Raw genomic sequence first — 25,858 nt, forward strand, 5'->3', positions numbered from 1 at the left:
GTGGCAGCAAACCCAATTTAAGTCAACAGGACAGGCCTTTTCCTGACACCTGCTAGAGTTAGCGTTCCAGCATTACCCATGCCTTAAACTGTCTACCAGCCCCATGCAACTGTAAACCTTTGCCAATACATGGCGAAAATGGAAGATGCGTTTGTGTTTTGATTGATAGGGGTAGATGTATGTGGAGAGCATGTTGTGCCTGTGATCATGGGCACACTGGCATTCAATTTGTGTGATATAAAATACAAGTGGTACCTATAATGGAGGATTTGGGAGAGCCCAGCCAGCAAGTGTGAATTAAAGCACTCTACACAGACATTCCAGAAAGTAGTTTACTGGGTCAGATTTTTGTGTGTCTATGAGAGGAAATAGAAGATCCCTGTGAAGCTAAGAAGTTTCACCTACCCTTTTGTCCTCTGGAAAGCTGGTCCTTCACATGTTAAGCTGTAGTTGGATTGAAAGAGTTCATATCTTTTATGTTCTAATTATGCAGTTCTCCTTCCTCATAGCACCTTAGTCCTCCCCATCATCATGCTTAAACTTTGGACAACAACCATGGCTGGATCAGTCTACTTTGAAAAAGCAAAAGTGCGGAACTGCCCATAACCAATACAAGAACAGATATGCTGGAATACACAATCTCACAGTGGAGAATGGGAGAATTTTAAGCCTCTAGGATTAATATGTCAACATCCTACTTTCCTTTCCAGGTTTGGGATGAGTATTCGAAAAAGATCAGTGAGTCTGCTTGGAACCTGCTTCCTTGGATGGTGGTGCTCTTGCACTAGGAATATTCTGCTTTGAAGGAGGGTTCACCCAAGGCAGTGCGTATCACTTAGATATAAGGGAGTTCTGTACCTCTGTGCTGAGGTGGAGGTCAGACGCCCCCACAAGAGTGTTCAGCACAGACAACTGCACCAACCCCAGAATTAAAGGGAGTAGGAGAACTCACTGGAGCAAGTTCTGTGGCCCAGATCCTACAGCCAAAGAGCAGACGGCTACTAAAAAAAGTTGACTTCCATCCTCAGTTGAGCAGCGACCAAGAACTCACCAGAATCATCATGACATTGCAAGCTCAGGCAAGAAAAAAACACCACTGAAATCTGGGGTGAGCACAAAGCATATTTGGGTGGTGGGCTGTGTTTGGCTTGAGGAAGAACCCAAGCTACAAGGCCACCAGGACCGCAAGTAACATGACTGGGCTGCAGTGTTCTCTTCACAGGTGCTGGTGATGCTGGTAATTGCCTGTGGCAGGCAACATGCTTTACCATGAATCTTGTAATCATTTGTAGAATGTTATATTGATTTTATATTATATTTTATATCATCGTATTAAATATCCTATATTTCTCTCTTGGTGTCAGCCACTTGTGTGTGCAGTGGTCATAACTTTAAGCTATTAATAACCTTTTGACTCAGAAAGGGGGAATCCACAGACACATCCCTTGACCATACCTTTTCTCCTGAGAGCAGAAAAGGACGACCATTCTACTTGAGAAGCATTTAGTAAAACAATCTACATCAAGAAAGTAGAGGATCCAGGAGAGGCAAAGGGGTTGGAATCTCTCAGTGCCTGGAGTTCATGGTGGAAACGTTTTTTGTTAAATTGGTATCAGAAATGCAATGGCCAGAGTGAAAGGATGTAAAGATAGACAGCTGCAATGACAAGACTCCCCCACTCCAGCAGTAAAAGATGCATAGGTCAGCAGCATTGATCAGTTGCTGGGACCTATAGCTTTTCTATCTGGGCTTGCATCTGAGAGACATCAGTATGATACTGGTGTCTGCCAATGGTGCGAGAGGGGAGACGGAGGATACCTGAGGGATAGAGACTGCAATGTCGGTGACAGACTTTTGTTGTATTTAATGTTTGGAAGGCAAGGATGATTGTCCATTCAACCGTCTAGAGCATGGGAAGAGAGGACAATTCCAGTTGTGGTTTGTAATTAGAGATTCCTCACATCATCCCCATGGAAATAAGAACTTTGCAACTGGTGTGCATGGCATGAACTAATAAAATAAATAGAACGGGAATCACAGATAAGGTTGAAACCCTTCTCTGTTCTTTTGTCGAGCCCCACCAGTGGCCCTGGTTGTCCAACCCAATACTTATTTTGTCCTTATCGAGGAGGTATGGAAGGAAAGGGAGGGCATTGAAAACCAAAACTCTTCAGAATGAGATAAAGAATACGAGAACTGAATTCTGGTAATGCCAACACCATAAAGAGATGTAAGGAGACTGTAAACAAGATGAAACTGTAGGAATAAAGTAACTATTTGGGGGTAGGACACTGGATTAAATATTGTAGAAATATCATTTTGTCAGAGAAGTGTACATTTTGAACAGTAGTGCTAAAAACTGGAAGAATGGAAGCTTGAAAAGAGGACAGTCATTTTGTGAAGCTGCTTGGGCTCAGGTTAGCTAAAAAGGAAAGGTACCATGGGCCACATGTATGAAGCAAAATTTTACTCGCAAATGCTGCAAATCGCAAAAAACAGCGTTTGCGAATAAAATTTTGCTAAACGCGATGTATGAGACATTCTCGCATCGCAAATATAAGGAATCGCTAAAATAGCGATTAATCACACTGCGAATCAGAAAGTCTGCGAATATTGGTGCGAATGCCAAAATTGCGATTAGATCCTAGCAAAAATCGTAATTTGAAAATTCACAATTTTGGTAATCGCAATGAAATGTATTAAAAAATCACAAATTGCGATTTCATCATATTCGCAAATTTGAGAATCGCAATTACGGACACACACCATCCCCACCCACATCCAGGTCCTGTGCTCACTGCATCTCTTGGCATCAGGTAGCTTCCAGGGGGTGATAGCTGTTGTGTTTGTGCTTGAAGCAAGATGACCTCATTGGGTTCCAACTAGTACATTCTGTAGCTATGGAATCCGGTGAGATCACTTGCTGGCCGACCGACGCTGGAAGAGGAGTGTCCATACTGTCCTCCTCACTTCTGCTGGGTTTTACTGAATAAAGCGACTATTCATATTTCGAGGTGGATCTGTCATTTGTAAGAATGGCGACGAGCTAGAGCAACTAAACCCAGCAACAACGGACCCACATCAATGGAAAAAAAATAGAAACTCTTCGTTCATCTAAAAGAAAGAAATTGGACTTTAAACGCGCTGTTACTCCTACGCGGAAGTGTTTGCAATCTCACCAGCGAAGTTGATCAGGTGGCAAATCGGCAAGGTCAGTGAAACGCTGTGTATACAGCATCGTTTGAATCCTCCGTTAAGCGTGATTTGAATCTGCACGGTCCGCGCTGCCATTTTCAGTTTCTGTGCGCAGCGACGTGCGTAACGATTCACACGTCACAAGCAAATTACCCGAGACTAACGCTGCTCACGCGCTGTATCCTGGCAACACGACGCCTGTACACGGGCAATCGTCATCGCGCTACGGAGTTAAGGAGCATCAGAGTGTATCTTAGCAACAGATACACGGAGAACAATCTCACGATTAACACGCGTTCTGCCCCAGTAATTTATAGGAAGAATCTAAACAAAAGGTCGTCTTTCTACGGTGATACACACACCGTGTATCAAGTAAAAGAATTTTTTTTTTCTCTTTTCTCTCTTCTATTCTTTGTACCTTCCCAATAGTCTTGTGCATTTTAAACTGCCATTCATTAGCACAGGAGAAAGGAGCAAAGGAGACACCATGACAACAATGAACTTACCAGCCCCCCAATCTTTTATGGTTAAAGAATGTGAAGTGACTAGTTTGGAGTGGGAAGAATGGAAAGATCATTTTATCAATTATTTGGAAGCTTTTGACAATGAAGAGTTATCACCACAAAGGAAAAAAAAAATACTTTTGCACTGTTTAGGTTCTGGTGGATTAAGTATCTACAAAAGGATGGATAAAAAGACTAGGAGTGGAGATGAAGGAGATGTCTTTTCACACGCATTAGCCGATCTGGATTCCTATTTTGCTCCCACAGTCTGCAAAGCAGTACATCGCTATAATTTCTATCAGCGCAAACAAGGGACTAATGAAAAAGTGGGAGATTATATTGCAGCATTAAAAAACTTGGCGTTACCAGCTAAATTTGGAACAATAGAAGAAGAATTGATCCGAGATCAATTAGTGATGCATTGCAACAATACGCATTTACAGGACAAGTTATGGATGAATGGTGATTCCAGCCTAAGAGAAATAACTACTATTATTTCCAAGGCTGAACTCACTTCCAGATGTGCAAAAACAGTAATTGCATCTAGCAATAGTAATAGTACACAAAGTGATGAAGTCATAAAGATTGTTAGGACTCGTATTCGTTCAGATGACCAAACGAAAAAAAAATGATAAAGATGTTACAATTAGAGAAAAAAAAAGTTTCAAAAGTTACCAGAATGAACGAATAAGTGACCTAAGAGGAAAATGTTATAGGTGTGGGAGCACATCCCACCAAGCTCATGACAGAAAATGTCCTGCATTGGGACAAAGATGTACTAATTGCAAAGTTTTAGGTCATTTTTCAAAAGTGTGTCAAAAAAGATCAAGTTCTGTAAAATGCATAGTTGATGAATACGCATGTGAGGGTGAAGGTTCAGACACTGATGATGTTATTTGTATCATTCAAGAACCTGAGGTTTTGGGAAAAACTATCCGGAAGAAACCAGTCTGTAATATTCTCATCAAAGGTATCTCAGTCTCACTTATGGCTGATTCTGGGTAACCATACACGATTATTAATCGTAATACATGGAACGAAACTTTTAGAGAAAAATTGGGTAACAAATTTGAGGTTCCTGATGTGCACCCTGTAAGTTATACAGGCGAACCCATTGACCTTATAGGATTTAAGAAACTACCTTTCGAATATAAAGGCAGGAATGCTGAGTGCAAACTTTATGCTTCAAAGTCAGGACCTTGTGTCCTAGGATGGTGGGACCAGGGTGAATTAAGAATATTATTGGATCCCAATAGCGCAGACCCAGTGCTAAGTATTGTTGATTTCAACAAGAAACAGTATGACACAATCACGGCAAAATTTCCTAAAGTTTTTTCAGGAGAAGTAGGAGAACTAAAAGGATTTTCTCATAAGATTATTCTGAAGAGTGATGCCCGCCCGTGTATTCATAAGGTTAGGAACATTCCTATGAGTGTCAAAGATGAGGTTATCAAAGAATTAGACAAATTGGTGCAGAATGGTTTAATTGAACATATTGAATCGTCAGATTGGGTCGCCCCCTTGGTAGTTGCACGCAAGGCCAACGGCCGCGTCCGCCTCTGTGTGGATTTGAGAGAACTCAATAAGAATATTTTTGTGGATATATTTCCACTACCAAGAATTTCAGAGTTACTCTCTGCCACCAGAAACAAACAATTATTTTCCACCATTGACCTAACCTCTGCATACCATCAGGTCCCACTTCATAAAGAAAGCAGACATCTAACAGCTTTCATTACTCCTATTGGCCTTTTTCAATTTAAACGGGTACCTTTTGGTTTGGCATCAGCTGCAGCCATGTTTCAGCGACTGATGTATAGAATTTTCAAAGACATGGAAAACATTGTTTTCTTTCAGGATGACATTTTGGTCATGGGTTCGAACAACGCTGAGCATGATAATACTTTGATCAAAGTTCTTGAAGTTCTGGAGCTCAAAGGATTAACTGCTGAAGAGTCTAAATGTAAACTAGCAAGAAGTAATGTTACCTACTTAGGGCATGAAATAAGTAGTAAAGGAATTTTCCCGAAATCGGAACTAGTGAATGCTATTATAAATGCTCCAGTTCCCCAGAACAAAGATGAAGTTAGATCTTTTTTAGGTTTAGCCGAATTTTATTCTAAGTTTGTACAAAACGTCTCAGGAAAAATGTACAGTATTAGACAACTAATGAAGAAAGGATGTACATTCTTTTGGTCCCCCGAATGTCAGAAAAGTTTTGAGAGCATAAAAAAGGATATATGCTCTGCACCAGCACTCAAAGGCTTCTCCCCAGATCTAGAGAGTATAATCACCACAGACGCCAGTGGGAAAGGTTTAGGCGCAGTGTTGTCACAGATTCAGGATAATGGGAGTGAGTCTGTTGTGGCATTTGCTTCTAGAGCTCTCACTGAGACAGAAGAAAAATACTCAGTGATTGAAAGAGAGGCTTTAGGCTGTATTTGGGCTTTAAAGAATTTCAGACAGTATATTTGGGGTACTTGTGTAACGGTTAGGACAGATCACAAACCTTTAACTAAAGTCCTTACTTCAAAAGGTTTGAGCAATGTGTCACCCAGAATTTCACAAATGTCAATTCAACTGCTAGATTACGTCTACAATGTAGTGTATGTCCCAGGTGTAAAGAATAGAATTGCTGATTTTTTAAGCAGATGTCCACTTCACAATATTAATGAGGATAAGAATGAAAGTGACGAATGGATGGTTGCCTCTGTGTTTGGTAATGAGTTACAAAGCATTTCCTATTCTGAGTGGACACAAAGCTTGAGCAAGGATTCAAACTTGACATTAGTAGTTGAGTATGTTCAAAAAGGATGGCCAGCAAAGGCACTTATACACAATAGTCTATTTGCCTTTTGGGAGGTTAGGAATGACCTTTCAGTGGAAGAAGACTTATTACTTAGAAGTGGAAGATTAATTCCTCCCTTAGAGTTTCGCAGCAAAATTATTAACCTTTGTCATGAAGGTCACTTAGGAATCGTAAAGTGCAAGGCCAGGGTAAAGCAGTCATATTGGTGGCCTGGTCTAGATAGGGATATTGAAAAGGAGATAAGAAAATGTGTCCAATGTTCTAATTCGGACAAGAGTTTAGTTACTCACAAAACTCCTTTACACCCCATTGTTGTTCCCCATATGTCATGGGAAAGAATTGGCATCGATATTTTTGGCCCGGTTCAACATAACCATAATTTTTTTAAATACATTATTGTCATTGTCGATCATTTTTCAAAATGGCCTGAATATAAGATTGTAGACAAAGCTGACACTGAAGCTATACTGTTATTCCTAGCTGACATATTTGGTCGTGAAGGTCTTCCCAAGGATATTATTTCCGACAATGGAGGACAATTTGTCAGCGAATCATTTAAAAAATTTGTAAAAGAAGCAGGTATCAACCATAGAACCACCTCACTGTACCATCCAGAAGGAAATGGTTGCGTGGAACGCTTTAATAGAGTAATCAAAGGTATTATCGAACTTTCTGGCAGTAATCATTTAGACTGGGTAGATGAACTACGGAAAACTGTAAATGCATATAGAGTAACTCGTTGTGAGTCTTCAGGTTATGCCCCGTTTGAATTAATGAGAGGTAGATTACCACGCACAAAAGATAACATGGGTTGGTTAAGAAATACCAGATCTGTAGCCTGGTCTCCTGATGTGGTAAGGAAAACTTTAGTAGATAATCAACAGAAACAAAAAGATTACTTTGATCACATGCATAATGTTAAAAAAGTACAACTTTGTGTGAATGACATTGTTAAAGTGAAAAAAGGAAGGTTGGTGCGTAAAGGAGAAAGCAAATTTTCGACTCCTTTAAAGGTAATTAAAGTTTTATGCAATGCTGCATTGTTAAGCGACGGAAAGGTGTGGCATGCTAGCAAGATTGCCAAATTCAGAGGTGATGTAGATTATTCTTTCATAGATGAGACTAATACTCGTCCCATTGAGTATGATTGGATTGAGGATTGTCCCTCTGAAATTGATTCATCTCCTTGCACTACTGAAATTATCACCCACAATGTACATTCATGTAATCCTGAACAGTCTTCTTCTGCTATGGAAGGGGAAGAGAGTGTTGATGACACAAACGCCTTATCAAACGCCCTGTCTGAAGAGTGTACCATTCCTAATTATGATGTTACCAGAGCTGGTCGAGTTTGTGTAAAACCGCTGTATTTAAAGGATTACATTACACATATTTGTTCTTCGTGAATGAGCATGTTATCACATACAAATTTATTCACAAAGTTTTATTCAAGCTTTATTGTTATACATGTATTGAAATTTGTATAAGAAAGGGGAAGTGTTGTGTTTGTGCTTGAAGCAAGATGACCTCATTGGGTTCCAACTAGTACATTCTGTAGCTATGGAATCCGGTGAGATCACTTGCTGGCCGACCGACGCTGGAAGAGGAGTGTCCATACTGTCCTCCTCACTTCTGCTGGGTTTTACTGAATAAAGCGACTATTCATATTTCGACGTGGATCTGTCATTTGTAAGAATAGCCTCAGCAGGAGGGGTCTCACAGAGTGCATTGTCGCGCTTTTTCCACGCGTTCCTTGATGCCATGCTCCAGAGGCTGCATCACCACATCCACTTCCCCAGCACACCACAGGCACTAGACCAGACCAAGCAGGAGTTCTATCAAATAGCCCAATTTCCCCACATCATTGGATGCATAGATGGGACACGTCGCAATATCCCCCCCTTCACAGAACGAGTATGTGTTCAGGAATCGCAAATCCTACCATTCCCTGAACATACAGGTGGTGTGTAATGCCAAGCACATCATCACCGACATAGTCGCAAAATACCCAGGCAGCACGCACGACGCATTCATCTTCCGCCACAGTGGGATACACCGTCGACTCGCAAGTGGGGAGTTTGGTGAGGGATACCTACTAGGTAAATGCATTTGTACAAAGGACACACAAGTAAAGGATAGCATTGTCAGGACCGTGTTTAACCATATTCCTCCCACCCCACAGGTGACAGTGCGTATGCGGTCCGTGACTTCATTCTGACTCCCTACCTGAATCCTACCAACGCTGGGGAGTGGAGGTACAACAGTGCCCACATAGCAACCAGAAGTACCATTGAGCGGACCTTCGGGATACTCAAGAGCAGATTCAGATGCCTACATAGGAGTGGAGGGGCACTACAATACAGCCCCCAGACCTGGTGCAAGATAGTGGTAGCATGTGCCATGCTGCACAACATCGCCACCAGGAAAGGCACCCCAGTGGAGCTCAGTGAATCGGATTCATCCGATGATGAGGGGCCAGCGCCAGGACGCTTGCCGGCCGGTGTTGTTGGTGCGGCTGCTGGGCGCCAGAGGCGAGATGAGATTACACCAACTATTTCTAGGTAAGAATATATGACACAATGCTAAATATCAGTTGGGAGGCAGTGTTTTATTTCCTTAACTTCAGGATAAATGACGGCACACAGACTGTGTTCCCCACAATGTATAGTCAAATGCACAGCACATGTTATTATCACAGTGTGATTGCACAATCCGGAGCAAGTGTCCATGCGAACTGTGTTGAGGCACCCAACTCCTGGTCCAACTTAGTGCACCTCAAGTGCGGAGCTGTCGTGCTGGAGCCCCTGGCAAGGGGTGCACACTGCCCTCCTCACATGTCCCAGCAGCCCTGCTGTGACGCCTACTATGGTGCCTCTCCGGGGGGGGGGGGGGGGTGATGCTGCTTCTGCCTGATTGTGCGTCCTCATCGGTTGGAGTGTGAACTCCTGGTCCTGTAGTGCGAGCTGCCCGCAGCTCATCCACAGCAGATGTGATCTGTACCAGGACCCCTGCCATGTCCTGGCTGTTGTGTGCCACCTCACGCTGCATACATATGCTTCGCCTTGACAGCCGGTTAACTGCCCGTGTGTACAGGTCTAGGCACTGCATCTCCCTGTGCCTAGCAGCACGATCTTCCCTCAGTTCCGCACAGAGTGCCTCCAGGGCACCCATCATGCCCATGAAGCCAGCCCTGACCTCCCTCTGTAATAAGCGTATGTTTTTTGCCTGCAGGCACTGTACCCCCAACATTTGGCCCTCCAGCCCACCGAAGACTGTGTCCTCTCTTGGGGCTGCTCCACTGGTGGATGGACGTGCCCTGCGCCTTGGTAGAACTGGCGGGATCGGATCAGCACGGTGTTGTGGCTCTGGCTGTGCTCGGACTGGTTCTACATCGTCATCTGTGTCCTGGCCTTCATCCTCCAATGGGGGCAGTGGTGGCACTACAATACGCCTGCAGCATTTTGGAGGGATTACTGGGCTGTCCTCCTCCTCCGTTTCCTCCTCTTGCCCTGGTGCCTCTGGGTTTTGTGATTCGTCCACTCCTCCTCTGACTAGTTCCTGTGTTTCTGATGGTGCTGTGGACATAAATGCATACATTAATTTTCTGTTCAGACTTGCACTTGTCATGCATTCAATTTCACTGTTTGGATTTACATGGGTACTGTCTGTCTGTATTTTGCCTTTCCTGATGTGCATATGCTTTTAGGGACTGGCTCGGTGTAAATGCACCACTGTAATGTGCATGTGACTACATCTCCCATAATGCATTGCTGTGTGTGCTTGGGTACCTGCACTGGAGTTTTTGTTTTATTCTGCCCATGGGTCGCTACTGGGTGTGAGGGGGTAGTTGGGGGGTATCAGTGGGGTGATGGCATGCTTCTTACCTTGTCTTGGTGCCGGGGGGTCGGAGATGTCCAGGTCGGACACGCCCATCACACTCTCTGGTAGCAGGGTCCCCTCAATCAGTTCCTCAAGTTGTGTGGAGTCAGTGGTGGTGGAGGGCCCAGCACCAGTCTTCTTTGCTTACTCCAACCTGGCAGCCACCTTCTCCTTGGAGCACTGGTGCATATCATACCAATGCTTTCTTAGATCTTCCACGCTCCTGTGGGTGACACCTACTGCATTGACTTTGGGCTGGATGTCCGACCAGATCCGGCGCTTGCGTGTCTCCGGCACCCGCAGGGACTTCTTCCCAAAGAGCAGTTCGCGGCTTATTACCATTTCCTGTATCAGGACCTCCAGTTCAGTTTCTGAAAACTTATGTTTTCTCTTCCTGCCTGTTTCCCCCTGCTGCTGTTTGTCCTGTCTGGCCATGTCTCCAGTGTCTGCCATTGGTTCTTGCACTGCAGAGTTCCCTCACCTCCACTCCTTCTCTCACACTGTACTTCAGAAACTCAGGTGCAGCATGAGTAGTCACACTTCCTGGTTGTGATGTCATCATGCTGCACCTGAGTTTCTGATTCTCTAATTTGCGAATTTCGCAAATTTGTGATTTTTTCAGATAAGGGATTGCTATTTCACATCTCGCAATTAAAGAGCGATTTTTACGGAATCCCTATTTAATTGCGAATTTTTATATAAATCCCGTTTTGCGATTCTCAACTTGCGATTCGCTAAAAATCGCGAATAGAGATTCGCTAAAGGGGGTTTGATACATATGGCCCCAAATGTCATATGACGTTTTTTCATACATCTCCACTAGTTCAATCAATTTGTGCAAACCCCATGTAATTTGTCTGTGCTTGGCAATTAGCTTTTTCTCATGCCTCCTATATTTGGCTTAGTGTAAACGTTCTGTGATTCTCAAATATTTACACTTAAAAGGCCCCCTATGGAATCTGACAAAATCACTGAATAACCTTTTGTTACATCCAGGAAATCAGCTTTGACAAATCCAATGTGTCTGATTTTAATGTGTTAATTCTTGCAAAGAGCAAGGGCGCATGCTTGTGTTGTATTAAATAGCACATTACCATGGGCCCGATTCACAGAACTAACGTAAGACAAAATCCTAAACGTACTACTTTTGGTATTCACAGAAAGCATTTAGTAGTAGTAAAGTTAGGATTTTGTCTTAAGTTTGACTTAAGGCAAACTTAAGACAGACTTAAGACAGGCTTAGGACAAACTTAAGACAAACTTAAGACAGACTTAAGACAGACTTAAGACAGACTTAAGTTAGGATGTTGTCTTAAGTTTGTCTTAAGTCTGTCTTAAGTCTGTCTTAAGTTTGTCTTAATGGACCAATCAGCTGCACATTGTTACAACGGGCAGTGCCTCTGCTACAAGACTGCCGAGTCAGTCATGTGATTTCTAGGGACACTGAAACACACGTATCTCTCAGCATATGAAATATGTGAGATTGTTGGTAATAACTCCTTGGGTGCTTCTTATCTATTGCACCACATTGGATGTGAAAGTCATAGAATAAACTTCCTTCCTTCCTAGGAAACTGAGGCAAAATGCTAATTCCTTCACACATAGGGGCTTATATATGGGGAATTTGCTTAGCGCAGCAGCGCTACCATATGTCAATGTGAAAGGGCAGTAACGCACCGTATTTAAGCAAGCAAGTTCCTGTCCTTTCCTCCTGTGCTGGCCCAAAATGTGCTGCCTAGCGCCAGCACAGGCAACCATGCAACATGGTGCAAGCGTGTCTGCGTTGCATGCAGGATTCTTTTTTGTGCAGGAAGAGGACCTTAGTGTACAAAAACAATCCCGAGAGGCATTTTCCTCTTTGTGCAGCACACAAGGAAAGAGGAAAAACGAAGAGAAATAAAAATATATCTCCTTGTTACGACTGCTCTGGGAGGTGTAAGTTGTTGCCTTTTCTCCAGGTTTACGTAATTAAGTAAATCTGGGACAGCGTCAAACCCCATGGGTGTTGCATGGGAAAACCTACTACAATGCCCATGGAACGCCTCCCTGGTGCAGAGAATGGCAACTCTGCGACTTTAGCTGCTGTCTACAAAGTGGCTTTGCGTGGTCTCATGGATATAATTGAGAGGGTTGCGCCACAGGAGTGTTAGAAAAAGTGATGCTCTGGCAGCGCAAGCCTCTCATGGATAAGCCCCATAGTTTGAACCTCTGTGACAGTGGAGCGGAGAGAAGAGCAGCAATGTTGTAAACCAAGCTGGTCAACTATCATTTGGTTTGTTGAAACAGATCACTCATGGTCAAACATATATCCCACCATTTAGCATCATTTTATAATGAACCATCACGTAGCATTCTAAACAAGTCGGTGCATACAACTTATCTACAAGGGGCCTGGAGTGACGATAGACAGCAAAAGCATGTGGGCAGAGCAGGGATATCATGGGGATTAATACCAAACATGTCCTTCTCTAAAAGAAATATAAACACATACAAGGCTTTCTGCAACCATCTTTCCATCCCCACTTCTGGCAATTACCCAAAAACATTTTGAGGATCATTTGTATAAAAGTAAGTGACCTCTTTAGAACAAATGTTAATTTCCTATATGTTGTTTTTCCCAAATGTGAATATTTGAAAATGTGAAAACACAGAACAGGTGGCCACCCTGAGAGATGCTGGGAAGCAGGAGGAGAAAAGAAAGTGCAATACTACCATCCTTCCCATGTTACCCTCAGGCCTTCTGTCTTTTAATGGGAGTCAGGGAGCATTGCTATATAAGGCTATGGTTACTTAGCAGTGTTCAACTTCTCCCACACAAATGGACTGGCCCAACAACAGCTGTATTAAAAGAGACGAGGTCATGTTTATTTTCAATGTGATATAAGTTTACTTACAATCTCAGGGTCTGTGCCCATAAACCATTGCACTGCACAGCCAGCATCCTTCTAAAAAAGACAATTTGAAAGCAATATTTACAATAAAAGCAAGGATCACTTGAGTATTAGTGAGTGCCATTAATAGCAATGGTAGATAATTCGTTGGAAGTTTAGTACATGATCCCTAGGATGCGGCATAAAAAAAGCTCAGCTCGCTAACAACAGTTTAGTTTGCACAGGTGAGCATGTGGCGCATCATCTAATAGTAATCATTCCATTGTGCTACAAAATAAGTCAACACTAACAGAAAAACGAATAATGACACTTAAAAAAGGTAAAAGACTTGCCAGACGTGTGCCTAGCACAAAGAATTAGCATTGTAAACAAACAGCCAATAACATAGCAATGAATACCAAAATAGTGCATCGGCCTACTAAGATTGTCAGAAAATAAAATGTGTCAGCTCAATCAGAAAATGTAACATATAATAACCGGGGTTGCGTGGGAATATGGCTTAGATGCAGAATAAAATGGCTGCAGCTAAATTCTCTGAGGTCATATTCGCAATAGCCATCTTTTTTCAAGACACAGATATGCTGTAACCAGATAAGAGATGTAGATTCAGGTGTAAAAACTCTGAAGGCATTATGAAATTTGTTCAGTGGGCATTGTAGATGGCATTTATGGAGATGTTCCCGAATTTACATTCCCAACTCAGGTGGAAATCATCTGCCATTTTGTTTTTGCACCTAGAATTTTCTTTTGCCAGAAATGCATGTTTAACGTTTACATTATATGGATTTGGACATAAGGCACATTTGTTTTACCAATGTGGGGTTTATTTTGTTTCTTAATACTTAAAGGAAATTAAGTCATTTTATTATTTCCCACAAATGCAGCTCGTTCCCACAAACATTTAACATGTATGTTAAAAGCCAGTCTTCAGACAGTCGATTGATGCACATTGCTGCTGAGTAGTTTATTAAATGTATAGATCATGAATTGTCATGCAGTTTATATTCTACTATGTACTGAAAAGGCCAATAACAAAAGGATCAAGCACTGTGTGTTTCAAAACATATCATCGCCATGCACAGTATAACTCTTTCTGTCCTTTCATTCATAAAAGACTTGCTCAGCTATGCACATTACAGGCCAGTTTCTGATTATAAGGAATCTGATGATCCACCTTACAAGTGATAACTATAATTGTTTCTAGAAAGCCTAGCATTCTATTAGACAAACTCAGATCATTGAGAAAATTTATGGAAGACACGATCATAAAAAAGGCAGAACATTGATCATTAATGATTTGTAATCGAAAAAAGGGTTTCTGATTTTTTTCCTGCAGTTTTATATGGCGCAAACTTGAGCCGAAGGTATCAGAGCGCTTTACATGAGCACCAGCTACATTACATAAGGACACATTCATTTTTGAATGAAGGTGATTTAGTGATTTGCCCAGAATCACAGGATGTTGAGGGTCATTGCTGAGACTCGAGCCCGCTTTCCCAGATTTGAGATCGACGCCATAGCCCTTAAGCCACATCCTTTCCCCAGTGTATAATGGATCAATAAGTAATGCTGAAGAATGTGTCTCTAGTGCATCTACCTTGGATGTAGATTTGAAAATCCAGGCACAACATCTTGAAAAGAGAAATAGTGGAAGGAGATGTAAGGAATGACAATATTATTTTTTAAATCATTCTTCTTCAAAATCTTTAAATGAACCGATCTTGTTAATGTCAACATTCAAAACACACATCGTTCAGGAAGTCAAATCAGTTAAATATCATAGTCAGAATATCATCTGATATAAATATGTTGTCATAAATGTTGTTTAGAAAAATATCACCCATTGGTATTAATACTCGAAAGTATTCACCCAATGGGATGATATTTCTGTAAGTGCTATTTAAGACACACCATTTAAGTCAGGCAATATTTCTTTAAGTAGTACTCTGACATAAAAGTACTCAGAGGCTTAATTGTTTTTCTTTTGTTGGATATAAAGGCCCCAGAATAATAATTTTAGCCTCCTTAGGGAAAACAACAAGCAAACGTTGATGGAAGGAAAGCTGCAGTTAATTGCAGCCAGGGCTGAATTCCACTCGATTGTTTTTTGCTTACTATGCCACTCTAGACAGCGACCCAGCCATATGCAAACCAGTCTTGATCCTGCTCCAATAGGAACTGCACAGCCCAAAATACTAGGCCAAGTCTCCTCCACATACAAACACAGCAACCCCATACCAGGTTCAGCCTGCTTAGACCTCAACAGGTATGTGTCGCTGGAGTCTTGTGGCACACTGAGAATGGAACCCTTTTCTGGGCATAAATGTGTCACTTTAGCATAAACAGCAAACACTGATGTCCTCCATAATTGTTCCTGCTCAGACAGAGCCTGGACTGGAAGTTCAGGCTGGGCTGTTTTTATTTGAGTGGGGTCAACACTGATTTGTATGTATATGATAGACGCAGTTCTCAAATTAATCTCAGCAATTATTCGGGGCACATCCCAGCCCATCGTTATTTTGCATACTATAACACCTGAGTTTGGAGCCAGCCATATACAAATCAGTCTCGACCCTACTCCAGTGGGAGCAGTCCAGCTCGAACTGCCAGGCCAGGTACTCCCAAAACCAGAATTCAATCAACCCAGGACCGTTTTCGCCCTAGTTAAGGCTCAACAGCTAGATATAGTTTTTTTGTACACTTTGGTGTGCCACCCTAAGTAGGATGGTGTGCCCACCCAGATGTGAGCACCATGCACACTCTGCCACTGGAACCAAGCTGTACCTTGCTGATGGGTGTTTGCAAACCCAAAGGCTCCCAATTGTAACAATCTCTGGATTGTGTGAGTACTGGATGGGATAGAGGGACCCCCCAGCCCTTCCAGTTAATAACCTCATGGCTTCTCTATTGTGCCCCAAAGGAGTACCTTTCTATGGGCTTTATAGTGGAATGGGCACATCGATCGTTGACCGCTATGCCCCCGAGTTACTCCCCCAAGCCTGTTCAAAGTCTGCCTCCTTAACTACAAGAATTGTGATGTCATTCGCCAAGCGGGCATGAAAAGTGGGGTGCCGCCCATTGACTCCAACCTCATTACGATCTTTCCAGACTAAACCCTCAGGCAACAGCACAAACCCTTCTCCGAAGTCAAGCAAAAACTCAAAGCGATGAAGTTCATCTACATGGTGCTTTTCCCGCCGTGGCTCAAGGTCCTGCACAACATTAAAGCATGATTCTGTGATGCAACTGAGGGGGCGTTGGACTGGCTGCAGGTAGGCAAAACCATGGGCACTCTCTTCTGTCTAGAGAAGATCGTCTTCGTGACAGATGGGCTGCATTGGTAGACGTGGCTCCCGCCAGGGCAAATATTGAATTGGAGAAAATGTGGCACGAGACAAAGATCCACACAACCCTGAAGACCTCCATAATGAGATCCCAGGCCAGACAATGGAAAATGCTTATTCTAACTGAGAGTGTTCCTCCTGTGTATACATTTACCTACTGATTGAATGGGTTCATATCTGACCGCAGATGGTAGAGGAGATAGGTGGATGTGTCGGGACGTGTGCACATGTGGTGCATCTTCCTTACATAAGCAGCGGGTCTTGAGCTGTGCTATCCCCACATTACAAGTGTACCCCACATCTGAACTAGAGCCGAAGTGCTAAGGCATGGGTTCAACTTACAGTTCTAGTCATAACAATATAATGGGCGACAGTTGCTTCTTGAGTGGAAGTGTGGGGATGGGGAAGTTCATTTAAGAGGGGACAATATTCCCATACTTCAATGTAGGCTTCCCGCTGTGACATTTTGGAATTTTATCTAGTGACCTAAGCAAAAGACACAGCCTACTTCAGTACATTCAAAATTCTTTACTGGAATGTGAATGGCCCTAATGACAAGATTAAGAGGAGTACTGTCATACATTTTGTCAGAAGGCATTCCCTGATCATCCTCTTCCTCAAAGAGACTGACCTAAAAGGAACCACCTGGGCATTCCTCGGTAGATGGGGTATGACAGGGTATTTCATTCTGGATTCATGTCCTGCTCTCAAGGGGTTACCATACTCGTCCATATAAACTCCTCAATTATAGTGCAACAATCAAAAGAGGATCCTCTAGGCAGATATGTAGCAAACATTGGTCCTTGATCTGTTTGTACTCCCCACCCTCCTCACTGAGCATCACTTTGCGCACTTTCACTGATCTCATGGCTGAATTACCGCCTGAGAAACTAATGATAGGTGGAGATTTCAATGCTGTTATGAACAAGCAGAGAGATGTATGACGCATAGGACCTGAAAAGACCTACCATCCAACATGGCTCTCAGATTGGAGGTCTACTTTAGGTCTGGTTGATGTTTGGCATGCAAGGGGGGATGGGAAGAGTGGATACACTTATCGATCAACAGCACACCACTATGTTTCCCATCTCAACTACTTCTTCCTACCACAAGAATTCTCATTAGACGTCTCTCGAATATTCATGCTCCTCAGAGGAATCTCAGACCATTCACCCGTCCTACTGTAATTACAAAGCCTCAAATGCAGACCCAATTATTAGTAGAGGTTTATCCCGTGGTGGCTTATGTCTGACAACATAGTCGCCTTGCTGCATGAAGACCTAGAGGAATCATTTTTGCTTAACCTCAAATCAGTGGGCTCAACAGTGACACTGTGGGAGGCCGTTACAACTGTCATCCACGGGTTTGTAATATCACTTGTCAGGGCAGAATGCTGATAACACAAGGCTAACATCATGGCCCTTGAGTTAGAGGTGCTGAGGCTGACGCTAGAGATTGTCCAATCAGTATCCTCCGTCTACTTTGACAGCTTGAGATATTGAGGGCTCAACCGAGGACTGTAGCATTAGATACTGCCAAGCAAGTGTGGCTGGCTTCCCAAAGCTGCATATACGGGTTTGGCAACAAGTTTTGTTAATTGCTCCATAGGCTGGCAGCTGGCACCCTACTACCTGAAGCGGTTGCCAATAATGTGATTACAGATTCATTAGGTATCCCGGACGCATGTGCAGCTTACTATCAAGCCTTGTATGCCCTGGTTACACAATCGCATAATGAACTTATAACCCCACCATTGCAGATTTCCATCTACACCCACTATCATGAGCAGACAGAGAAGCCCTAGACTCGCCCATGTTAATGAAAGAGATTCTCAACTGCAAGGCAGCGTCCGCTGCCTTAGAATCAGGAAAAACCCTGGGCCACAACGTCTCCCCAATAGATATTTTTTTTTTTTATATTTGTCTCTGATGAGCCCCCATTTTCATCATTATTTGCAGAATCAACACAGAAAGGCTGTTTCCCCAGCGACAGGCAGATGACACAATCATGGTCCTACGTAAATCAGGAAAGCCTCCAGATCTTTGCTCATAATTCTTCCAATTTCTCTCATTAAAGTTAGAGACAAGGATTTATGCCAAAATCCAGGAGAATAGATTAATAAAAGTCATCACCACCTTAATTAATTGCGATTGCAATGGCTTTAGGTGGGTCAGGTGGGCCCTCTTATTCCAAGTCTTGGAGAAAATTACTCTCTGTCCCCGCTCCCTCGCCTACCTCTACACACCAAAATCCGGAACCCGAGTGGAAATACTAGTTAACAAATATCTATTCAGTTCATTCCAGATCAAAAGGGGTATGAGCAAGGGATGCCCACTGTTCCTCTCCTCTTAACCACAGTGATTGAGCCCCTGGCCGAATAGCTGAGAAGAGACATGCAAAATAGGGCATTGGGTGGTGCAACCTCCCAGAAAACTGCATCTCTCTCTACACAGATGATATGCTGACTTTATCCTATCCCCACAAAAAGGAGGCTTGTACAAATATTAACAGTATATGAACAAGCAGCGGGACTGAGAGTAAAGAGGGACAAGTCCCTTTTAGTACCGATTGTGGGCACAATAGTAGAGGTGCCATGGCAACCAAAGGTTCAACTCAGAACTGACCATTTTAAATACCTAGGGATTCATGTTGCCTGATCGCCTTAGCAGACCTGGCATCTTAATATCCCTTTACTCATGGAGCAGATTACTAAGTACCTGTACAGATGGTGGACACTCCCCTATTAATTATGGGCAGAATAGCACTCATAAAAGTATAGCACTTTCTAAGCTCTTATATACTCTGCAAAACTTCCCACAGACTGTCCTGAAATCCCTCTTTAATAACTTACATGCCACAGTTAGGAAATTTCTATAGATGGGCAAGCAACCAAGAATATCGGTGAAATGCAGGTGATCCACATTCGAGGAAGGCCTTGCAATGGCAAGCATCCAGCTATTCTTTCAGGCTGCACACCTCACAACTGTTAAAGATTGGATATTTGGAGATAGGTTAGACTTAGGGTACTGACAGGAACTAGATCTGCTCTACAACAGGGGTCCACTGCATATATTATATCAAACTAAAACCTCAACTCACCTCTTGAGACCCACAACATCAAGGTTGCTTGCTTGACACGCAGCCTTAATGGTGAGTGGATGGCACTGCAAACCACGCAGGAGACTCGTCTCTGGTTGAGCAATTGACTCCCCTAAGAAACACTAGCCCTAGCAATTAAAGGATGCGAAAATATAAAGATTTTTACATTGGGAGATGCGTGTATGGGTGATGCCATGAAACAATACAAGGACCTACATAATGAGTATAGCCAACTTAGGTCCCAGTTTTTTCACTTCCTCAAATTGCATCACACACTGTACCCCCTCCGGGAGGAACTCCAGTGACTACCTGAATTTAACCCTCTAGAAGCCAAACTGATCTTAGTGCCACTAGGGAAAGGCGGTATATCACAGTTTTGTAGATCAGTGAAAACGAATGCTTCAGACCTTTTGGTCCTTCATGGGGCAACTTCGGAAACCGAACTAAGAACATTAGACAATGATAAATGAAGAGAAACCTTGGCAGCTCCCTACACCCTGACAATTTCAGCCCAAACCTGACCAAATATTATATTACCATAGGTTATATTATACGCCAGATCAGCTGCATAAAATTAATCGTGCATACCCATTGGTATGCGCCCACATCAGATCTTCAATAGGTACTTTACTACACATAGCTTGGGAATGCCAGACATAGAACATTATTGGAGATGATTCCAGTATTTCCTATCCACATCACATTACATCACTTGGGCACTCGCTAGATCTCGCACCCAAAGTGCATTTCCAGGGGATTATGGAGAAGCAAGGGGGAAACTGTACTAGCTTCACCCTTATAGATCTTGGTTACCTAGGGCCAGATGTACGACCCTTACATTATGCGACTTGCACATTGCGTCACTTTGCGACTCACAAAATGCAATTTACAGCAGTGTCTCAGACACTGTTAGCGATTCCTAATGGGGTCGCAAATTGCCTGCCTCATTAATAAAACATTGTACATTCCATTGTGACTCGCTATTAGGAAGGGACGCCCCTTTCTAATAAAGAGAGTTGCATATGGTATTTAGCGAGTCACCGACTCGCAAAATAGCATTTGTACATGCCAGGGCCATTTTTTCCAGTCTCAAACGGGACAATTAACCGTTTGCGACAGCAAAAAACGGCGGTACATCTGGCCCTTAATCACTAAGTGCTATATAGCCAAACACTGGAGAACTCCACTCCCCCAAGCTACTAGAATGGAAACAGGGAATGGACCACTGTTGCACACTCGAGAAGGCTGTTTATACAGCCAGATGTTGCCCCTACAAACACAACAAAGTCTGGGGTCCATGACCTCACATACTTTAGTCTGATGCACACTTTACACACAATTATTATATACCCTAGAGGACCGATGGAGAAAGTCATGATGGGTCGACTTACAACATTAGCTTTCTGCACTGCGAATAAACCCTTTAGCACTCAATCTCTTATCGTATTGCACATTACGATTACAGACGTTTGGATTAACACATATGTAAATCATACTGTAATCACTTTTGTCACCCATATAAGCCATATTTGTTTTACTTGTCCTTCAAGAATTCAAAACAATAAAAATGTTTAAAAGAAAAGAGATCAACAGCTATCTCTACAACCGTGGATGGTGCTTTATTAAGAAGAATGTGTTATGAACTCCTGATCAGAGAGTACATCACTCAGATCTTTGGTGATGAGCAACAACTGATACTGAAGCATGTCACAATAGTAGGTGAGGGTTTTGCCCGGGTACATATTTATCTACTTATTGCTTTAGCTATTGAACACATTGTATTCGTTTGTAAAGGAAATATTAAAATTCCGTATTTGACTTGTTGAACAGTATTTGTGTTAGTAATAAAAGAGAACCGTCTAGACCGAACTGCCAGGCCAGGTCCTTACCGTAAAATAAAAAAGCAGCCTAGGAACAGTTTCCTCCTGATAAGACTTGGTTCCAGTAGAAGCGTGCGCATGGGACCCATGTCTGGGCATACTGTTGCCATGTAGGGTGGTACATCAAATGCACAAAAGGAGATGGTAGGAATGCTTGCAATTAGTCTAACCACTGGCAATCAATCCGGGTAGCATCCAAACCCATTGTTATTTTGTTCACCGTGCTACCTCAGTTTGGACCCAACCATATGCCAATCAGCCTCTACCCTACTCCTCATGGGAACAAGTTTTTGTATACTTCAGCGGGTCACCCTAAGAGGGATGGGTATACCTAGACATGGGTTCCATGCACATTGTTTTACTGGAACAATGATAATCATGGCTGATGAGCCCATATCATGGTGAAACCTGTCCTTGATTGCTTGTGTTCTGAATCACGGAGGACCTGGCCTGGCAGTTCGGGGTTGACTGTTCCCATTGGAGCAGGGTCAAGACTGATTTTCATATGACTGGGTCCAAACTGTTGTGATAATTTGTGCAAATAATGATATATTGGGATAGGGCAAGTGTGATTACCGGTGGCAGAGATTATTTCAAGCATTCCATCCATCACTTTTGCATACTTCAGTCTGAATAACGAACATTCATAAAGTAAAATAATACACCGCTCCTAAATTGATGGGTAAAGTTTCTAAAGCAGCATTCTTTTGCCACTGTTTTATTATAAACAGCTTACGTTTGTAGGGAAATTGTGTCCTTCTACATTGTAAAGATGGTGCACTAGTAATAGCTCTAATGATATATCCTGGAGAAGTTTTCAGAAAAGATAGATACAAGATTTAATATAGCTTACCAATGTAGTGCGTAGGTCTCTGAGAACCGTTTTATATTTTTCCACGTTAATGTCACCATTCTAAAAGAAACAATGAGAAGGATGGATTATTGTAACGAAAAAGGTCATATAAAACATCTACAAAAAAATAGATTCATGCAACTATCATCCATCAGACAGGGAAGAGGGCATCAGGATAACTGCACAGCTGGAACGGAATTGCACAATGATTCCCTGAAAGATGCTCAATTAGGCAAAACGCAAAAACAACAGTTGATGGACAGAATGCAGAACAATGTCATACATTCACCCCAGTACAGAGATCTGGGCCTAAATCCATCGTTTTTTTGCTCACCATGCTATTCCAGTTTGAATCCAGCAATATGCAAATCAGTCTTGACCCTGTGCCTCATGGGAACAGTCCAGCCCGAACTGCCAAGCCAGGTCCTCCCTGGACTGAAAACAAGCAATTAGGCAAACAGCATGATACTCAAAATTCAGTGGTGGCTCAATTATTCTAGATCATGGAAAAGGTGGAATTTTACAGACAGACTGGCCAGTGTGTTTATGCACTGTGACTGAATGCATCCAGGCCAAGAAGCCATGTTCGAATCTGCTGGTGTTATCTCCAAAGAGGTGCATGACCTGCCCATTAGAAAACCTGCAGCAGTGGCATGGGAATGGTCTTACTACAAAAAAGGGAGGAAGGCTTCGCTGTGGGCAACTATATCTAAAATTTCAGAAGTTTGAGATATTGTGGATCTATACTGAAAATTATGTATCGTGAAAGCTTTTGTGCATCATGCCTGAGATTGCCTGGTAAGAATGAGTCAGGCAGTCACATAAGCTAACATGAAACAAGGAAGAGGGGATTCAAGCAAATAAAATCGTGGGTCTTAATTTTTCTCAATGACGTATATTGAAGCAAAGGCGATTTCTTGCGGTTTAAAGCTGAAATTAAGACAAAATTAGCAGTCTCCAGACTGAATCGGGTCAGTTGGCATGTATGCATAAGTGGCATGTACCAGCCTTGCTGAATTTCAGTTTCTCTGGCCTGAAGTCTCAAATCACCAGGAAGCTCTGTGCTGAATCATTTCACTTGCTTTCTGCACCTGTTAATTTCCAGCAGTCAATTCTCAGTGTGTTCTGCTTGTGAAATATAAGCATATTCAGTCAAGGGCCTTTCTGTGGATGCTGGCGTCGTGTAGTCTGGTGGCTAGGGTGCAGTGGGAGACGGTGTTGAAGGCAGCTGAGCAGTCGAGGAGGATTAGAGCTGCTGTTTGGCCCTGGTTGAGGAGGGAGTGGATGTTGTTGGTGGTGGCGAGTATGTGTTCTGTTGGTTTTCCTAAGGAGAAGTGGATGCAGCGCTGGTATGTCCAGAGGAGTTCTGTTGTGTGGGCTGTAGGAGATGCTCTTTCCATCTGCTTAGAGTGTATCAAGTGTGTGTCCCGCTGTGTGCGTGGGGGTGGTGACAGGTTGCTTCAGTCCTATGTTGGCAAGGTCTCTAGGAGGGGGGTGGTGTTGGGATCTTCGTGGTTGTCCAGGTGGAAGTTTAGGTCTTCTAGTAGAATGTAGTCTGTGGAGGCGAGGGCATGGGGTGCGATGAGGTCGGTGATGGTGTTGGTAAAAGGAACGTGGGGGCCAGGCAGCCTGTAGATGAGGGTTCCGCTTAGAGTCGTTTTGGGGTTGGTTTGGTTCTGGAAGTGGAGATGTTCCATGAGGGTCATAGCGTCGTCCAGGTCTGTGGTTGTCATGCGGAGGGAGCTTTTGTGGACAATGGCGATGCCTCGTACTGGGCGGTCTTTTCTCAAGATCTTGTATCCTGGGGAATGGCAGTTGTGAGGTCGGGCGCAGAGTTGGCTTTGGTCCAGGTTACTTTGAGGAAGGCAACATCGGACGTGTGGGTGTTGAGGAGGTCTCAGATTTCTATGGTGTGCTTGTGTAGGGAGCACATGTTGAGTAGGATACAGTTCAGTGGTTAGTTTGTGATGATGTCCGGTAGGCTGGGGGCCGCTACTGGAGTCCAGAGGTGGGTGAAGGTGCAGCGGCAGCATCGGCAGGAGATCGGGCTTTGGGTGTCGCTAGATGTCGAGGGCTGGCATTTGTTGCTGCATTTGAAGTTGAGAGAGCGAAGGGTGATGGAGTTGTAGCGGAGGCGGGTCAGAGGACCAGGGTCCCTGGTGCTGGTCGTGGTCGGGTCACGAACGGGTGCAGACAGGCGTGCCTTTGGTGCACCAGTGGCGCAGCTGGCCAGCGGCTGCCATTAAGTAGGGGTTGGGGGGCGGTCAGCTGGGAAGTGGTAGCAGGAGTGGGAAGGACACACTGGAGGGGCCACCAGGGCTGCAGCGGCAGGGAGAGCGAAACTGTAAAAGAGAGAGCAAAAGAGGGCACATAAGAGAAAATAGAAAGTAAAAAGGGAAGGGGGAGAGCAAAAGAGAGAAGAGGGAGCAAAAGAGAAAAGAGAGAGCACAAGAGAAAATAGGGAGCCAAAGGGGAAAGAGAGAGCACAAGAGAAAAGAGGGAGCAAAAGAGAAAAGAGAGATGAAAAAAGAGATGAGGGCACAGGAAAAAAAGTGGAAGAGCGGAAGAGCAGAGTGCTCTTCCACTGGTCCACTAGGGATGAGGTGCAGGCAGGAGCCTGAGGGTGGAGGAGGGCCTCAAACCTATGGCAGAACGGAGAGCACAGGTCTCTTAGGACAGCACTTAGTGGTGGAGCTGCACGGGAGAGAGCAGTCACACTGATCAGGTCAGTGTTCTGGTTCTTCTTGCTGCACATCGGCCACCATTAAGTTGGGGGTCGATGGAGGGTGGTCAGCTGGGAGGTGGGAAGTACACGCTGGAGAGGGAGGGGCCACAGGGGCCATCAGCAGTAGAGAGCGCAAAACTGTAAAAGAGAGAGCAAAAGAGAAAAAGAGGGAGCAAAAGAGAAAAGAGAGAGCAAAAAGAGAAAGGAGAGAGCAAAAGAGAAAAGACAAAGCAAAAGTGAAAAAAGAGCGCACAAGAGAAAAGAGGGAGCAAAAGAGAAAAGAATGAGCATAAGAGAAAAGAGAGAGCACAACAGAAAAAAGGGAGCAAAGAGAAAAGAGGCTGCAGAGGGCACAGAAAAAAGCAGAACAGCAGAAAAGCAGAGTGCTCTCCCACTGGACCACAAGGGATGAGGCGCAGGCATGAGCTTACGGGTGGACAAGGGCCTCAAACCTATGGCAGAACGGTGAGCACAGGTCTCTTAGGACAGCACTTAGTGGTGGAGCTGCACGGGAGAGAGCAGTCACACTGATCAGGTCAGTGTTCTGGTTCTTCTTGCTGCACATCGGCCACCATTAAGTTGGGGGTCGATGGAGGGTGGTCAGCTGGGAGGTGGGAAGTACACGCTGGAGAGGGAGGGGCCACAGGGGCCATCAGCAGTAGAGAGCGCAAAACTGTAAA

General features: G+C 43.7%; 1 protein-coding gene across 1 annotated transcript in view; it reads right to left on the reverse strand.

Annotated features, from left to right (window-relative positions):
• LOC146811134 (uncharacterized) overlaps positions 1-25,858 on the reverse strand; it is a 262,070-nt gene that overhangs the window by 159,997 nt on the left and 76,215 nt on the right. Inside the window, exons 4-5 of the mRNA XM_085615039.1 lie at positions 22,454-22,513; positions 13,281-13,331 (exon numbers count right to left, since the gene is read on the reverse strand). Coding sequence (XP_085471165.1) covers positions 13,281-13,331; positions 22,454-22,513 — 111 coding nt within the window. The remainder of the gene's footprint in view (positions 1-13,280; positions 13,332-22,453; positions 22,514-25,858) is intronic.

This window comes from Triturus cristatus, chromosome 7 (genome assembly GCF_964204655.1).
Source record: "Triturus cristatus chromosome 7, aTriCri1.1, whole genome shotgun sequence".
Taxonomy (NCBI): domain Eukaryota; kingdom Metazoa; phylum Chordata; class Amphibia; order Caudata; family Salamandridae; genus Triturus; species Triturus cristatus.